The sequence below is a fragment of the Pangasianodon hypophthalmus genome, chromosome 10, assembly GCF_027358585.1.
Source record: "Pangasianodon hypophthalmus isolate fPanHyp1 chromosome 10, fPanHyp1.pri, whole genome shotgun sequence".
In the NCBI taxonomy this organism is placed as follows: Eukaryota; Metazoa; Chordata; class Actinopteri; order Siluriformes; family Pangasiidae; genus Pangasianodon; species Pangasianodon hypophthalmus.
The window spans coordinates 19515757-19534133 of record NC_069719.1 but is presented as its reverse complement, the minus strand read 5'-3'; the positions used below and the strand labels follow the sequence as shown (position 1 = coordinate 19534133).

At 37.7% G+C, this 18377-nt stretch overlaps 1 protein-coding gene across 2 annotated transcripts in view; it reads right to left on the bottom strand.

Moving 5' to 3' along the window:
* The window catches only part of adam12b (ADAM metallopeptidase domain 12b), a 127293-nt gene that overhangs the window by 55374 nt on the left and 53542 nt on the right, over positions 1–18377 (bottom strand). For both annotated transcript variants that reach the window (XM_026934167.3, XM_026934169.3), the window contains exons 4-6: positions 10617–10689; positions 5742–5818; positions 2652–2838 (exon numbers count right to left, since the gene is read on the bottom strand). In XM_026934167.3, the coding sequence (XP_026789968.3) occupies positions 2652–2838; positions 5742–5818; positions 10617–10689 (337 nt within the window). The remainder of the gene's footprint in view (positions 1–2651; positions 2839–5741; positions 5819–10616; positions 10690–18377) is intronic.

Below are 18377 nucleotides of genomic sequence, written 5' to 3'. Positions count from 1 at the left end.
TACATACTTCAACCATTGGGACCCCCTGTTGTGATCGACCAATCTGGACCTCTGAGTGAGACACGTCACTCTGACGTCTCACTCTGCCATGTCACGCTGACGTGCCTCCCAGTTGCAAACAGAGTGCGAGTGATTTTCAACAGCAAGCTAGAATTAGTTTTCTAAAATATTGCATTGTGCATACTATCCAATCAGACGCCTTTCCAAGTCAGCATTAGATGGTTGTGGTTACAGGCAAGTAGGAGCGATCATTCTGGTCTGAGGAGCCCTGTCTCTGCAGTGTCCATTTCATCACAGCTGATTAACTAACAATCCGCTTTAACAAACCTGCGTACCTCGCCTAAAATCTACACAAAAAACAGCTAATACTAGATATCACATGTTTAGCCAAATAACGTTGCTCACCTCGGCTAACAATGTAACAACATCCTCGATGTTGTAATCAGAAAACATTACCCTTAAAGTTGTGAGCTTCCTGAGACTGACTTGCTCCTTGCCTTAAGTTTGTCTGTAGTATAAACACTCAGAGTTTCTGTGAGATATGTACTGTATATATGTCTGACCATTGCAGGCTAAGCCACTGCTTAGCATCATTTAACCACTTACAGAGCATAAAGCTATAATGATCTGAAAGTATTAGTATAATAATATAATAATAGTATAATAAGTGAATAACATTTTACCTAATGTCAATCTGATTCCTAAATAAAATTCTTGAAAGGTTCTTCAGTCAGATTATAGCCAAGGAGTGTCAGGTTGCTAGGCTACTCAGGTCTTTTTGCATGCCTTTCTTTTTCTTTACAAACAACAAGGGGGTCTATACACCACCGAAAAAAATTATGAATATTTACAAATGCGCAGCCAGCACTTCAAACTGGAGGGTTAAACTGAAAGAGATTTGAAAGCTGGTTCTTCCACCGAAGAAAATGCCAAAGAAAATGTCAATTCTGTCTGTATTGGGTACAAAACAGAGACCAGAGGAAGTTCCATGCCCATTCAATCTGACAAAAGGAGCTGAACTCAGTTAAGACATCTAGTTAACGTCCGCTAGCAATTGCTTGTCCTCACCCATGTAACTACTAGAAAGATGGCTACTAAGGTAGCAAACACAAAGGTAGATAATAACATAACATTGCTAGCTAACATTAGGGTAGCTACTTGTAGCTATTTGTTTGAAAGACTTGCAACTGCTCTCTTCTTGCCTCCTTTTGCTCTTCTCATTGGCACAGATCTTCTTCTGTATACTCTGCCTCGAACATGTATGGTTGGACGTCACTGTGTAACAGTAATTTAAAAAATCCTCATACATTGTGTCATTTCTGTCACTTCAAGTAATCCATTTGCTCCATTGCAATAATTTAATTATTAGCTAGCTATCTGGCTTCCATGAATATATCATTAGTTAGAACGCACTGCACCCCATTCCCCCTTCTCACCCCATTCCCCTTCCTACCCAAATATCCACCCCTAACCACTGCAGTCTTTAAAGTTTTGCTTCCACTTCAAAGATACAGAATCTGAAGGGGGTTGCCCTTGCATTCAAACCGGGAAATCTCGAAATACAGAGCCCACTGCGGCATCACTATAAGATGTGCGTAGACATGTGTACAGATGTATCGATGGTTACATTTTTTATTTTGGCCAGAATGTCCCTTTAAAATATCTTGTAATGTACTACCATTACCACAGTTCCAGTACTGGCATTGTACTTATTTCCATATTTATATGTTATTATACAGAGAATAGAAAAACAGAAAATAACACACACATCTTCCTATTGGGGCAGTATTTCTCAAAAAAAAAAAAAAACTCATCCACCAGCCACAGCCATGAACTCTACTATAGACTGCTATCATGCCTCATCATGCTATCATTTTAAGGTGGCACAGGGTAACATTAGCATAGTTATGGCTTCTATATGAAACAGCCCTGCTCCCTACCAAGTGAAAACTCTTTCACAATTGACCCCTTATGTTATTACTGAGAATATAATTTCTGTGATATAACAGCATAATTGATCACTGCTTCTCCTGAGCCTCTTCAGAGGGATAAATCCTGGTGAGGTAGGATCTTGCGTTAAATGTTAATGTTTTAGAGGGTTCCTATAATCAACTGCATTAATACATAGACCAGATGTGTGTGGTGGCCTGGGAAAACCCATAAATATCATAAATATGGGTAAATTTGGACATTTTCTACCATATATAGTAGTTCTGGAACCTACAGGTTTCTCTTTTGCATGTATCTTAGCCACAATAAAGTTCTAACATTATGAGGTCTGGTTACCCTAAAAGCAAAAATGAGAAAACTTCGTTTAACGATTTTATTCCAACTCTGCTGAAAGACACCAACACACTGATTGGCTAAAAGCAACTACTATACATTGATTTCATTTGCATTTATTTTAATCAAGCAATATCGCCCAAACAAGAGTGCTGTTGTACCAAATATCAGCACTACTGTGATTCGGCCGTAGGCGCGAGTCCCGTAGGTTATCACAGACTGTGCTGATATTCACATTTACAGTTATTGACAAGCACTTCGAATGTACATCTTTTCATAATTAATAATTACTGGTGAAAGATCTGAAGAGAAGTTACATTATACATGGAACAAATGAAGAAAAAGAGAGAAAACTTAGATTTTCTGACCCTGGAGTTGAAGGATTGTAACAGTTCCCGGACATTCCCTTGGTTGATGGTGGACATGTTGTGCCCATGACCACAGGTTCCAGAAGGGAAGCGTAAATGTTCTCCTCTGTAAACCACATGTGTACCATTTTCTGGCTCAAAAGCAGGCTCCACCATGAACATCTCATTTGTAAGTAAGATGAACCCCCTGTGGATCGAGCATACATTAAACAATATTAAGAAATAAAGGCTAATATAACAGTTTATAACAGATAATGCTGACATTATGTTGTAATCACACTTAAATGGATATTTTGGTACAAACTAGGATCTCGCAGGGACCACAGAGAACCCACAAGTGGAACGTAACATTTTTTTAATATTGCAGCTTGGGTCTGTGCCGTATGTGCCAATGAAAGAGTACTGAGGATGATGGAATCTGAGGGTTTCTGACATTTAACATTACTGCTGTTTTTGCCACTTATATATATATCATTTTTATTTGTGATTGGAATTCTCCTCCTGGGACGTTTAAATCGGACTGCACATTTACAAGCCATAAACTTGCTTAAAAAATATATGACATAACATTAAGTGTTTTAAGAGATTTCAGCTACTTATTAAACTGTAACTTTATATCACCTTTAACTGGGATTAATGAGTCTGCCCATGCACATTCTGCAAAGATGGTTGACATGACAGAAGTACAAAATGAGATCACTCATCAACTCAGTTCAAATACTATCCATACAAATATATGGATAATATTTCATGTGGAAATTTGAAAGCAGACATTTCCAGCATGGACGCACACCAAATATATTTGCTAACCAGAAAACGTACCATCTAACAATTAATCTTTTTCTTTTCGGTTGGAACATGTGGGTGGATGTGGAAAGAATTGTGGTGAGTTTCACATTGGTGTCGCTCCCAGTGTCCCCACACCCCATTACTCATCTGGGAAGCTTAAACAGGGCAAACATTTAGAGTTCCACAACGTTTGAGTAAGCATTTCTAATAAAGTCACAGACAAATCCATTTCAATATCCATGAATCAGCAAACTAATAAAATGTGGCCAACAGAAAGGAATGTTAAAAAGGCTATGCATAAGTGATCGATGTAATATATGCTGAATTCATTTAGTGTGAAGAAACACAAGGCTGAAATGTTCATAATTACAAAGTTCTGCTATGTATGTGAACACATTTTTTAGAAAGTTGCTAGATGTGCATATAGCATATAGATGTGCTTTCCACACACTAAAGAGTTATGGATGTAAAGATTTATGTACATAATGTATCTACATGCAGTAGACATCTTCCAGTAGGCAAGAATCTGGCTCTCCTGTTGGGTTTGTGAAGGATCCTTAGCTTCCTAAATGGGAAGACCCTCAGTGGTAAGGTTCTACCAAGAATCTTTAAGTGTTCCCCCAGAGGAAAGAAAAAAAATCAAAGAACACTTCAAGTTCTTACACTTAACCTCTTCTCTCTCTCTCTCTCTCTCTCTCTCTCTCTCTCTCTCTCTCTCTCTCTCTCTTTTTAAAGTGTGGGCTTAATTGTGTAAGGAATAAAACATGACAAGGGAGGGCACTTTGTTTCGGGCCACGTCGCACCACTCTGGCCTTGATTATTTTCCTATAACAGCACATCCTAAAGTGTTTTATTCCTCTTATACCACAGCAATCTGCCAATGATTACAGTTTTTAGTTTATTAATGAAAGACAAGTTGTGCTTTTTAACCATTTATCGTTACATTTAAGGTTATGGAAGTTCCTGTTATCACTTACTGTATCTTATAGCGACTATAAACAGTCATCTGTCCATTATTAGACTTGGATTATGTAGCATAGCTGCCATACAAATACTTGTGAATGAGTACTACAGAAGCAATAACATATTAGAAAAAGTGCATTAATATAAACCTGTGATTTGAATAACATCCAGGACAACTGTCAGAGCTGCTGGTACAGAAAATTAATCAACATCTTCTGAGCAATTACATTCAAGAATTTAACAAGCTTGTGGTATGATACATAATATAAATGAATGGAGAAGTGAGCAAGGGGAATCTGGCTAAAACCCCACAGGATGTGTTGTGCAGCTCAATAAAATACTATTTCAACAAGATTGTTCTCTAATACATTCATTCCTTCATCTTCAGTAACTGCTTTCTCCTGTTCAGGGTCACAGGAGAGCCAATCTCCGGGAACATTGGGTGCACTTCGGAACAGAATCTGGATCATTCATCAAATCAAACAGTTTTCACAAGGCCTTAATTTTTATCTTGGCCTATAATCTTTAAACTCGGGAAAACGTGCTTTCCATACATTTACTGACCTAAGCAGTCAATTTTCTGGGTTTTAGCAGGGTTTTAACATGCTGTTTTAACATGCTGTTTCAATATTATTAAGTACTGTCTTTAAAGGTTAAAGTTTCATTGTTGGCCTTCACACCACCGAAAACGACTGCAACCACTAAAATCCAGAACCACAAGCCTTCTGCCAGCCTTAAACCTCATCAGCACACAGTGTATTAAGTGTGGCCTTCACATCTGTCTTCCTGAAGATTTCAGACCCAAGCGGTTTTGGACACGGTGAGCTTTCATTAAAAAGCTTTGTGTAATAACTGAGAAAAGTCCTTGGAGAGCGGACTTTGTCACTAAATAACTCCTGACGCATTTAATGTTTACTTTTTCACCCGGTCAGCCTTTTATGGCAAATTTACAACAACCAAATGTTCCTTGGTAATTACACTTTACTGCATCGTCGAAAGTTTTCATGACATGTTAAATACTTCTCATCACAATGTGTACTTCCAGCACGAGTGATTAAGCAGAGGATGATGCTGCTGACTTTATCGATGGTTTAATTCATTCTGTCAGGTTTATGGTCGCAAAATTCACCTTTCCGGGTGAGAGACAAAATGACCATGGAAGACAAAACGTGAGCCAATAAACATAAAAAAAGGTTTAACAACTGAAGGTTCAAAAGGTTGCTTTTCTCACAGAAGCATACACATTTGTATTTATTCCTTTAAACTGTTGTAAAGACCTTTGGTTCGAAATAGCTGAAAATTAGCACTCTGTGACATGGTGAATGAGGTCTTTCATACCTGAGACCAGAGCAAGTGCTGAGGCTGACGTCCGAATTGGTGTGTCCTTCAACTTCGCCGTGGTAATAGCAGTTCACCTGGGAAAAAAACACACGCACACACACACACACACACAAACAAATTCAATCATTACAAGTCCAAGTCAAATAACCCTTAGCAAAGTGCTGAGAAATATTCACCAATTCAGCCAGGAAATGACTGCATCTCATGTAACCTCAGACATTCCTATAAATAAAAACACTGTGCTGGAAATGAAGTGGGGCAAAATGTTGGTCCATGAAACATGTTAAAGTATTGTAAATCAAGCAAATTTCTCAAGTAATTTTGTCACCGCTGATTAATGTTACTAGATCTTGCTACTCTAATCTCGCTACGACTCAGTGATGTGGGAGAGAAAAGGCCAGTGCACATCTCTGACTGCCTGAAGCCTGGCTGCTACCATATCTTTTCAAGCTAGCAGCTATAGCTGAATGCTTATCATGTGTGGCTAACACATGTGAAAGCAAGAGATGTAAGCAGTGAAGTGTGTCATGTCCAAGCTACTGAATGGATCGAACCAAATTGCTAAATCTTTTTTTGGTGCTACCAAAGAGCCCAATGTACTGCATACTTAACGTTAGCAAAGAATTTTTTCACTGACAAGTAAATAATAAGACATTTCTGTTTAGTTGTTGTTTACATTTTTCTTTAAAATTTCTAGCCACTATTATTTGTTTTATCTATCATTAAGTTGAGTTAAGCACATCTAATAAGGAGTTAATACCACAATTGCACACATCAGTATTCAGACCTCTTTGTCTAAAATAGAGCCATGTCTATAGCCATATCTAGTTTAAGTCCAGAATAAGTCACGTGCCACTGTCTAATATTTTGTTGTAACCACATTATTTAACTCAATTAACATCCTAAGCAATGTAAATACACATACATCTATGGAATACCATTTGACAGCAATATTAAATATACAAATATGACTTTATGAAATAAATAATTGCATGGATCATCTACATTTAGGATGCACAGCAGCCACAGTGTGTTTCAGCCTCCTCAAGCTTCAGGCATGTGGTGCTGTTGCCACTAAATCTCAGTGGTGAGCACTTCCTGTTTAGCATGTGAAAAACTGGAAAAGTCTGAGCAAGCATTTTATTTAAATTAAGACATTTTTCTGAAGATTTATCTAGGACTAGGACCATTTCTCTCACTCTATTAGTTTACTATTAGCTTTTTTTTTAAACTCTAATTCTTCTAAAACTCTAAAAATATGGCGACCTTGGAGGCATGACCCACGAGCGGGTGTGTTTATTAATGTGCTGCTCAGAGAAATTAGGTCCAGTGAAATTAAGCATAGGTGTACCAAAGTCTGAATACTGATAACTTTTCCTGCGTATGTATCATAGCTTATTATAAAGACCCTATTATTCATGTCAGCCTCCTAAAATGTTCAGTCGTTCTCTAATTTTGTTACTTTTTTTTTATAATCATGTGAGCAGACAAAAGCAGTGGTGCAGCAGCAAAATGTCCAAGACTCCTCCCCTTTGTGTTGCGATTGTTTAGTTTAAAACAATCCAAAGTGTCTGGCCCAAAGCTTTTCAGAATCTCTGTTCACACAATGAATATGCTCATTGCTGCTGCTGGATGTTACAATGACGGTTACACAGATTTGGTTCTGACTTCACCTTCAATAACCCTTGCCTGACTGACTAATAGTGTCGTGTCGGCCACACTAATTTGTTTTTGAGCTTTCGTGATCTTTACATGTTGCATTGTGACTGTTTAAAACTTTTATAATGCTATAGCATTGCAGCAGGTCACTAACACCAAACATCCAAGGACATCCAAGTCCCTCAACCCACCATTCCACATAGCTAACATTATCAATTATTTGCATTAACGTTAGCTAGCAATCTACATTTGTGGAAATGAACAGATAGTAAAAAAGAGCATTAAAGGTACACTATATGGCCTAAAGTTTGTGGAAACCTGACCATCACAACCATGTGGTTCTTCTCCAAACTGGAGCCACACAGTTGGAAGCACAGAATTGTATAGAATGTCTTTGAATGCTGTATTAAAATTTCCCTTCACTGGCACTAAGTGGCTCAAACTTGTTCCAGCATGACAATGCCTCTGTGCACAAAGCGAGGCCCATGAAGACATGAAGGTTTGCTGAGTGGCCTGTACAGAGCCCTGACCTCAACCCAACTGAACAGCTTTGGGATGAATTGGAGCATCCCAGGCCTCCTCACTTAACATCAGTTAAGTGACCTCACTAATGCTCTTGTGGCTGAATGAGTACAAATCCCCACAGCCATGCTCCAAAATCTAGCAGAAAGCCTTTCCAGAAGAGTGGAGGTTATTATAACAAGAAAGATGGGCCAAAGCACATACGAGTGTAATGGTCAGGTGTCCACAAACTTTTGGCCATATAGTGTAGTAGCCTGATAAGCATATAAATACAGCATCTGTACTAAACAAACTGGAATTCACTCTAAAATAGTTTTACGCCTTTATTACCATCTTGTCACTTGCCTTTTAGACAGATGTAGTCCACTTCTTTAACAAGTTTAACATTTCAGAATACAATGTCATTATGTAATTAGTCTACTGTATATGAGGATGGTGAAAAAAATGACAGGAATTCACATGCAGCACTGCATGAGGTCTGAGAGAGCGTGCAGTAATCACATAGCGCCTAAAGGCAGAAATAAAAAAAACAACAACATTTTTTTCAATATTTAACATATGTTGTAGGTTTCAAATCACAGATAAGAAGGTTGTTTGTTCAAATCCCAGCACCGCCAAACTGCCTTGATTGTGTCCTTGAGCAAGACTCTTCAGCTCAGTTGTGTACTCGGTTATATGTCATTATCTACTATGTACAATATTACAGTACTTAAGTGTAAATATTTTTACAGTAGCAATACAAATACATTTGTATCATACTACGTTACTGGCAACCCAGGTTGCCAGTAAATTACTGTAAAATCTACAGTAAATTTTTACAGTGTATGTATCTGTTTAGATTTTGGGTACAAATGATTACTTGAATTTTCATTATTTTAATGTTTGAATTTGACTGAAAGCTCACCATGTATTTTATCAGACTGTCAGAAGCTCAAGGTTTAGTAATATGACAGAATAATGCTTATTATGCTCAGCCAGCTGGTCAGTGTGGTTAATGAATGGCCTGCATGGCGTCTGAAGTACTGCGGGATTTAATGCGGCAGCTTCCTGAAGACCGACTTAACCAGCAAGAAGAGTGTCTGCTGCACTGTTTTACAGAGAAAACAAAATCACTCAATTATACCTGGCACAGACCCAGACCCACACACACACACACACACACAGCTACTGATGTCACTCATGTCCAGGACTGGAAATATCTGCGGGTGACTCAACTAATGGCGTCCTAAAATAATGCACTAGTACCACAAGGCAAAGTCTGTGGCATGTATTAATAACCCATTCATCTTTCTTTCATGGTGTTCTTATTTTCAGAAAGACTGGGCATTCTGAGCATTATGCCATAGTGACGGATACACATAGTTCTGCAGGACATACAGACCATCAATACATAATTCATCAGTAAATAGAGAATTTTAATTACTATTACTACTGTGTGATACTGCAATTACAGCTAATAATACAACCAATATCTTTACATTTTTGCTCTGAGGTCATGTGAAGAAATTTGGCATGTTTTCTGGACCGGACAACAGAATTGCAACTTGCAACAAATGTTCAGCCAAGGTACAATGATTGCGAAACACACAAAAAGCTTTCAAAACCACTAACCTAATTAGTACTTAGGATAAAAAATGCACTTAACACTTGAATCGGAAACACAGAATATAAAAAATGAAACTTCCTCGTGTAACTCGTACTTAAAATAAATGTCACATCTGACTCAGAAATCCATCTTTAGAGTTTTAGCTTACTTAGTCTTATGCTGACTGTACTTATACAACTTAGGGTCTGAATTAAAAAAAAAAAAAAGCAATGCAACTTTAGTTCATCAATGTCTTTACAGAACATGGAGCTGAAGAAATATTCTTATTTGTGAGCTTGTGCTTTTTTGTCTCTGTCCTCATATTGTGTTGCTATTTACCAAACTGGCATTTGAATTATAACTCACCAAAAGCCCTGCTGTCAGTGCTTTGTGGACAAAAGGCCATGCATATTCTGTTTTTGATGAGAAAATGCAGATGGTGCATTTGACAGAGGAAGGAAGAAGACAACTTGTTGTCAAGCTTGCCAACTGTTGCTTCATGTGCCATTTTAATTATGTAACTCTGTAAGATCCAGCTGACCTAAACGAGGCCTGACAAATGTGTCAGCACAGGAGCCATGTCTTCGGAGAACGAGCGTCTATCAGAGAGCACTACGCCACCGATTCAGGACAGTGATTGGCAAGCAGAGTTTTTTTTCATTTCCATTACGTCCTATGAGCTGAGACTATTTTAACAAGAAGAGAAGAAGAATTGATGGTCAAATAGCTTTTGGAGCTTTCCTAAATGGAACTGTCAATCATCTCACCCCTCTTTATTAACTGTTGTTTTTGTACAATCATAGAATGATATTAAATTCTTTGCTCAAGCATTACCAGTCTACAAAATTTAAAACCCTAAAAACTAATTTCCTAAAGAACTGATTAGTCTTCCTCTCTGTAAGTTTTAAGAATACTTGTATGCCATCATGTTCCTGTATTTCTACACAGGAATTGCCTTTACATGGTGTGCATGATGCTTTCTCACACAGAAAGCATACATGAGAAATATTATACACTAATATACACTACATAAATATTTCATCTTCCACATAAGCACTATATATACATTCACTTGTAATAGCAGTTATGACTGTGAAGACCCTTACCATAGAGTTACGAGTGAGTGCTTGTCCATCCTCTCTGTAGTGTGTTTCACTGTAATTGCTGCTGAAAAGGCCTCTGCAAAAGAGCACAAAGAGCACACAAACATTAAAGGCGCAATAGTAGATTTTATTTTTTATTTCTTGCTTGTACAATTAACCTGCATAATATATAGAACATGATTAAAAAAAATAATGGTTTATGACAAAAGCATTATATGGCTGAGAAAACCCATCTGGAAAACTGGATTTCGGTCCAGAATGCTTGTTTATGTTTGGATGAGCCTCCCATTAATCACTTTATAGTATATAGTGTAAGGTTGGTGGACTCAAGGACTTGAAAAAATTATTCAAATGTCTGACCCACCTACTTAATTTTGAAGGAAAAAAAAGACCATTTTTACCTCATGCACTTTTAAAAACATATTTTTTGGCCTAAAACAGAGCTCGCTTTGATGACTGCTATCATGAAATGCTCTGTGAAAACAGAAAAAAAATGTGCATGTATATAATTTTACAGTTATACAGTGTCTTTGTGTAAATATTCATGCCCTTGAACTTTTCCACATTTTGTAGTGATACAACCTGGAACTGGAATAGACTTAATTGATAGATTATATTTTATGAAGCTACACAAAGTACCCCATAATAATAAAGTGGGGGTGGATCAATATAGTTTGGAAAATGATTTACCAATAAAAAAAAATGTAAAAGATGTGATTGCAAAAATATTTACCCCTGTTGCTGTAAAACCCCTAAATTAGTTCTGGTGCAACCAGTTCCCATCAGAAGTCACATAATTAGTTGAATGTAGTCCATCTGTGTGCAATTAAAATGTCACGCGATCTTAACATGACTGCACCTGTTTCTGGAAGACCCCAGAGTTTGTTAGAGGACATAATTAAATAAACATCCTGAAGATCAAGGAGCTATCAAAACAAATCTGGGACAAACTTCAGGAAACATCTCAACCAGAGTTTGGTGATAAACAAAATCCCAATCCCCTCGGGCACAATAATGGATTTATTATTAAAAAAACGGAAAAAAAAATATGGCACAATCGTGACTCTACCTAGGTCATCCACCAAAAAGCTTGTGAACAGGTAAGAAGGGCACTATGGGCAATTTTATCTAGATTCATGACATACAGTGATGGGAAATAAGTACTCAGACACTTTAGTTTTTGTTATTTAATATACTTCCACTGCCTATATCCACTTCAAATTTACACACTTTTGTCTTTTGATTTTGTATTATAAATATTAAAAAATTTAAACAAAGCATTAACAAAGTTTATGTTTAAAAAACAAAACTGATAAGAAAAAACGTATTTGGACACCACAAATTACCAGCATTAGTATTTTGCTGCAAAACTTTACAGTTCGAGATAAGTTTTAGTTTAAGGTAAGAAGTAATTAGCTTTTTGCAGCATAGTGGTTCAATTTTGGTCCAGTCCTCTTGGAAATTCATCTTCATCTTTCCAAGGTTAAAAGGGTCTCTGTAATGGACTCAAAATTTCAAAATCCTCCATAAATTATCAGTGGGATTCAAAACAGGACATTGGCCATGCATGGTCTTCTCGAGTTATTTAGGCTGTATGTTTGGGGTTGTTGTCTTACTGAAATGTTCATCTTCTCCCCAGATTCAATTTCTTGGCTGCTAAGATTAAATTCTGCTGTAATACCCGATACAACGCTCCATCCATGTGCCTTTGTCCAATACCGTTTGCTGAAAATCAGCCCTATATCACGATAGTCCCACCTCCATACGTCACTGTGGGTATGATGTTCTTGGGATCATATGTGCAACCCTTCTTTCTCCAAACATGATGAGTTGAATTATTGCCTAAGAGTTTGATTTTTGTTTCATCTGACCAGAGTACATTGATCTAAAAGAGTTCTGAATTGTCTAAAGGCTTTAAGAAGCACATCTCTGTGCTGCTTTCTTCAACAGCTCAGCTAACTTAGTGTGAAAATTAGCTACACCTCACATCTAACTCTAATTTTACTGTAACATATTTTATTTAGATTTTACCACTTAAACTTATAAAAGTCTAAAACTATGGCTTGGCATCTAAACAGTGAGGCAAAAACAGTTGAGAATCAGTCCCACGATTCTTCAGGAATTGCTATGCTGTTTTGGTGGAAATGACTAAAATTCCCCACTTTACAAATTCATAATGTGATATAATCTTATTATAATATTTGCTGTAAAAATTACAGCTATTTTACAGGGCTGATTCTGAGCAATGCAATACTGCACTACATCATACGAAACATGGCAAATAACATATTAAACACTACTTTTATGTCAAAATTTCTCTAATTATGTGTCTAACAAAACAAGACAGCTTAATTATGTCAGTGAACTGCAGATTTCATGTGATCAAATACTATCCTTTGGAAATTATTTGTACATTTGTTTCTAATGATTCCTAGTGTTTTTGTAATGGTTAGTAATGGCATTTTGTTTTCCTTTCACTGTTTCTATACAGGTTGCATTCTTTTCTAATGGTATTAAACCATATGATCCTGATGGCCGCAGTATTTAGGTCAAAAATGATAAATTTCACTTAAAAATGGAGGAAAAAACACAAGTAGAAGGCAAATCACACTAACATCTAGTGTTTACAACCAAAAACACTGGAACACTGGTATCACTGAAAAGATCGTACCAAAGCATCTAACTGTGTCATTGTATCACTAAAATTAATGAAGTAATCCATATTTTTAATTACATTACATTAAGTTAATTAAAAAACAAATAGAAATCAAAAATGTTGAGCAGTGCTGTAGTGCTCCATACTCACTGCTGGTGTTGTTGCACCTCTGCCTTGAGTTCAGCTCTGGATTGCATTATCAAGTAACTAAACTGTTTTGCAGCAAAATGAAAGTAGAGCAAGACACACACAACCACACACACACACAGACAATCCCAGTAGGGCCCCCTGCTAATACTGCTGAGGTGATTACATTATAATTTCATCATATTCATCAGCATTACCAAATATAAAACACTTATACATATTCTCCAGCGCTAAGTGAGCTGCTGCTACCTCTGATGCTCGCGCACATGCACGCGTACACACACATACACACACACACACACACACACACACAGAGTACTGCACTATCTGTCATTATTATTATTATTATTACTATTACTTATATTCAGACTGTCATTTGCACATTATTGCTATTTGCACATCTGCATGTTTTATCCAGTCTGTGTATCCACTGCATCATATTGCATGCATCATGCTCCTTACCACTACCAGTATACTGTTTATCTCAACTAACTGCACCATAATTCTTATTTATTCCATTTAACTTAATTGCCATTTACATTACTGGTATGCATCATACTGTTTACCACTGTACATTGTTAACTTATTGCACCATAACCTTGTTACCTCTTTATTTTATTTGCTATTTGCACTACTGGTTGGATGCTAACTGCATTTCGTTGTCTCTGTACTCGTACTCTGAGAATGACCGTAAAGTTGAACCTAACCTAACCTAACACAGTTTGAGGTTAAGGTTTGGCTTAGATTTAGCTGTAGGCATAACATTATTTAGCTGCATTAATAATTATGTCAACGGAAGGTCTTCATATGGATAGTAAGGCAAATATGCATGGGGTGTGTGTGTGTCTGTGTTGGTGCGTGTATGTGTGTGTAAATATACTTGTGCTAATCTTTCTTTGAGTTACATGCTGCTTGTTTATTCCTGTGCTCAGGAAACACACTATGTCCCAATTCTTGTCATTCTGTACAAATAATACTGCAGCGAAAGTGTCCTATATAAACATAAATAATTGAAACTTTGTAGATCTTGGCCTATATACAGTGTGCGCCATAAAGAGTAGCATCCTGAATTTCAAATTGTTGTTTTAGCTGCAGACACAAGCAGTTTGCAAAACTGCACAGTTTTTGTTTTTCTTCAGATACACTTTCTTGGTGTATCAGTGATGTAACTACAGACATGGACAACTGAGTAGCTCGGGCACCTGGGACAAGCAGATTTCATGTTTGGGTTTTTTTTTTTTTTTTTTGTAGTTGTCTGGCAGACAACTTGGTTCAACCATCAGAACCCTATTCCTTAAAGAATTCCTATTCCTTTGTAAAATAAATGTTTTCATTTGGTTTGTAGCTATGTTTAAACGTAACACTCTTCACAGTGCTGTGAAGCATGTCCATGCTGCAATTATAGCGAGTGCTACTCGTTCCAAATCTCTCCACCTGCTGCCCTATACACATTGGCTTATGCATCTGACTGACTATTTTTACTATGTGGGTTAATTAGCATGCACAGATAACAGGTGATCTTCTCAGAATCTGAATCACGTTAGGGGTTGCTACTAATTTTTACTAGTTAACTTTTCCATAATCAAAGCAAAAAATGTTTCAAGACATCAGCAAAGAACGTCAGTTAACAGCCATACAAATGGCATTTCCAGTTTCAATGCTTTTTTAGGCTACACTCCAAACAATGGGCCATTTGTCAAGCTGGATACAAATAGATTTATTCGTAAACTGTTCGCAGATATCGTAGCTCCTGAGAGTGTGTGGAAATTTACGCATAAGAAAACTAATGTAAACCTCGAATAGATTGGCTTAAAATTATATAATTTGAGACGAGATTAGATTTGAGATGAATAGCTTATGTAGTTTGTGTATCTTATGTAGCTATTTCAATTACACAAAGTTAATGAAAATGTAATGAATATCTACCTAACTTACCTTTATATATAAATATATATATATATATATATATATATATATATATATATATATATATATATATATAGATAGATAGATATATAGATAGATAGATAGATATTGTATTTTACAGGTGGAATCTTTGTGGAGTTTACAATTTACAAATTTACTAAGTTTTGTGAATGAGGCCCAATGAAAGTAAATAAATGAGTGCAATAAATGTGTGAAATAACAATGTAACACTATTTAAGTGCACCATTTCTTAAAATGCACTTGAATGAACTGGTGGCTCAGTGGAAATCAGTGACTAACTGAGAGCGCAACATGGCACAGAAAGTCCTTATAGCTTAATGTCTACAGCAGCATCAGGGAGGTTTTTCCACCATGATCCGCTCCGGCCTGACGCAGTCTCGTGCACACCTCTCCAATTAATGCAAAGTGATAGCAAAGTGTTAACAGTCCATTAAATCAATAACAAATAATAAAAAAAAACTTTTCCAGTGGATTCTGGTTCAGTTGACTGTAGAATTTACTTCATCTGATCTGAAATATTTTCAGACAAACGATTAAGGTACTTTTAGCTCCTTTCTTTACCATCTTCTTGGCTGTTATTTTCCACCTCCCGACCAGTCTACAACAGTGCTGTCTAGTGAATGTATTATTCAACTAGTCTATCCATCCCCCAAAGAACAGGTATGTGTAAACACTGACGAAACCAAGTTTAACCAAAATAAAGTCTACCTCAAAGCTGTCATATAACACTTCTCCTAGCAAAGCATACAGTCACCTCATGGTTAAACATATGGATACACTTGCCAGACTCTAGTGCAACGTGAGATGAGAACACCAAAGCTAATTGCCAAATCTTTGGCCAATGACTTTGTGTCAAGGCCACAATGTGCTACATGATCACTTACTCATTCATTTCCCTTTGTCTGTATTAATGCATTTAACTGGCGAAGTATGTCTCTATAGGTTATTACATAACGTTAGCTATGACTTTTTAGACTACATATTTTAGTCACTGGCAAGGACATGGACAAGGACAAGGAGTTTTTACTTGCCTGGTGAGCAAGTTAATGGATTTATGATTTGTCCACCTCTGAAATGTCATTTGGTTCTCATTTCAAGATACATGTTAACATTAAAATACAAAACATCAGACTTTTTGTTTTTGTACTGAGGTATTCATCATGTCCTAACAGTAGAGATGTATTTCTATAATGACAGACACTGGAGAAACATAGCTCGACGCATTCTATAATTTCACTCCAAGCAAGCCGTAATTAAGTTCAAAGACATAAAACGATTCCTTAAACAAACTAAGTCATGTAAATATTCTTACAGCAAAGCCACATTTTGATCTAGGCCTTGGACGACTACACCAGCTCATTTCCCTTGTTTACGTGAACTCCTCCTTCCATGATCATTCACAGGGTAGGAATAGTGATCTTCAGTTTCATTTCATTAGGCTTCTGTAATGACATCTCAAGTGGTCCGATTCCCGTTCTCCTCCATTAGATGGGGCCGGTGAAGGAGGAGCAGCGTGTTGTTTTGGGGCCTCTTCAAAAGCACTTCCTGAAAGGCTCTGATGTGCTCTCAGAGCAGCTGCTGTGACACGGCTCCCAAATCTGAAATCCCAAACTGCTGTGACTCCTCTCAACACGAACGCAGAGTGAGGTGGGAATGCAGGAAAAAAAATTACAGAAAAACAAAACCCAACTATGGTAGGATTTGCTTTAAGAAGAGGTGATGTTTAAATATTGTAAAGTCACAGAAATGCAGAAATGTTTGAAAACACACACACATACACTATATTACCAAAAGTATTCGGTCACCTGCCTTGACTCACATATGAACTTAAGTGCCATCCCATTCCTAACCCATAGTGTTCAATATGATGTCGGTCCACCTTTTGCAGCTATTACAGCTTCAACTCTTCTGGGAAGGCTGTCCACAAGGTTGAGGAGTGTGTTTATAGGAATTTTTGACCATTCTTCCAAAAGCACATTGGTGAGGTCACACACTGATGTTGGTCGAGAAGGCCTGGCTCTCAGTCTCCGCTCTAATTCATCCCAAAGGTGTTCTATCGGGTTCAGGTCAGGACTCTGTGCAGGCCAGTCAAGTTCATCCACACCAGACTCTGTCATCCATGTCTTTATGGACCTTGCTTTGTGCACTGGTGCACAGTCATGTAGGAAGAGGAAGGGGCCCGCTCCAAACTGTTCCCACAAGGTTGGGAGCATGGAATTGTCCAAAATGTTTTGGTATCCTGAAGCATTCAAAGTTCCTTTCACTGGAACTAAGGGGCCAAGCCCAACTCCTGAAAAACAACCCCACACCATAATTCCTCCTCCACCAAATTTCACACTCGGCACAATGCAGTCCGAAATGTACCGTTCTCCTGGCAACCTCCAAACCCAGACTCGTCCATCAGATTGCCAGATGGAAAAGCATGATTCATCACTCCAGAGAACGTGTCTCCACTGCTCTAGAGTCCAGTGGCGGTGTGCTTTACACCACTGCATCCGACTCTTTGCATTGCACTTGGTGATGTGTGGCTTGGATGCAGCTGCTCGGCCATGGAAACCCATTCCACGAAGCTCTCTGCGTACTGTACTTGGGCTAATCTGAAGGTCACATGAAGTTTGGAGCTCTGTAGCAATTGACTGTGAAGAAAGTCGACGACCTCTTTGCACTATGCGCTTCAGCATCCGCTGACCCCTCTCCGTCAGTTTACGTGGCCTACCACATCGTGGCTGAGTTGCTGTTGTTCCCAAACTCTTCCATTTTGTTATGATAAAGCTGACAGTTGACTGTGGAATATTTAGGAGCGAGGAAATTTCACGACTGGATTTGTTGCACAGGTGGCATCCTATGACAGTTCCACGCTGGAATTCACTGAGCTCCTGAGAGCGGCCCATTCTTTCACAAATGTTTGTAAAAACAGTCTGCATGCCTAAGTGCTTGATTTTATACACCTGTGGCCAGGCCAAGTGATTAGGACACCTGATTCTGATCATTTGGATGGGTGACCGAATACTTTT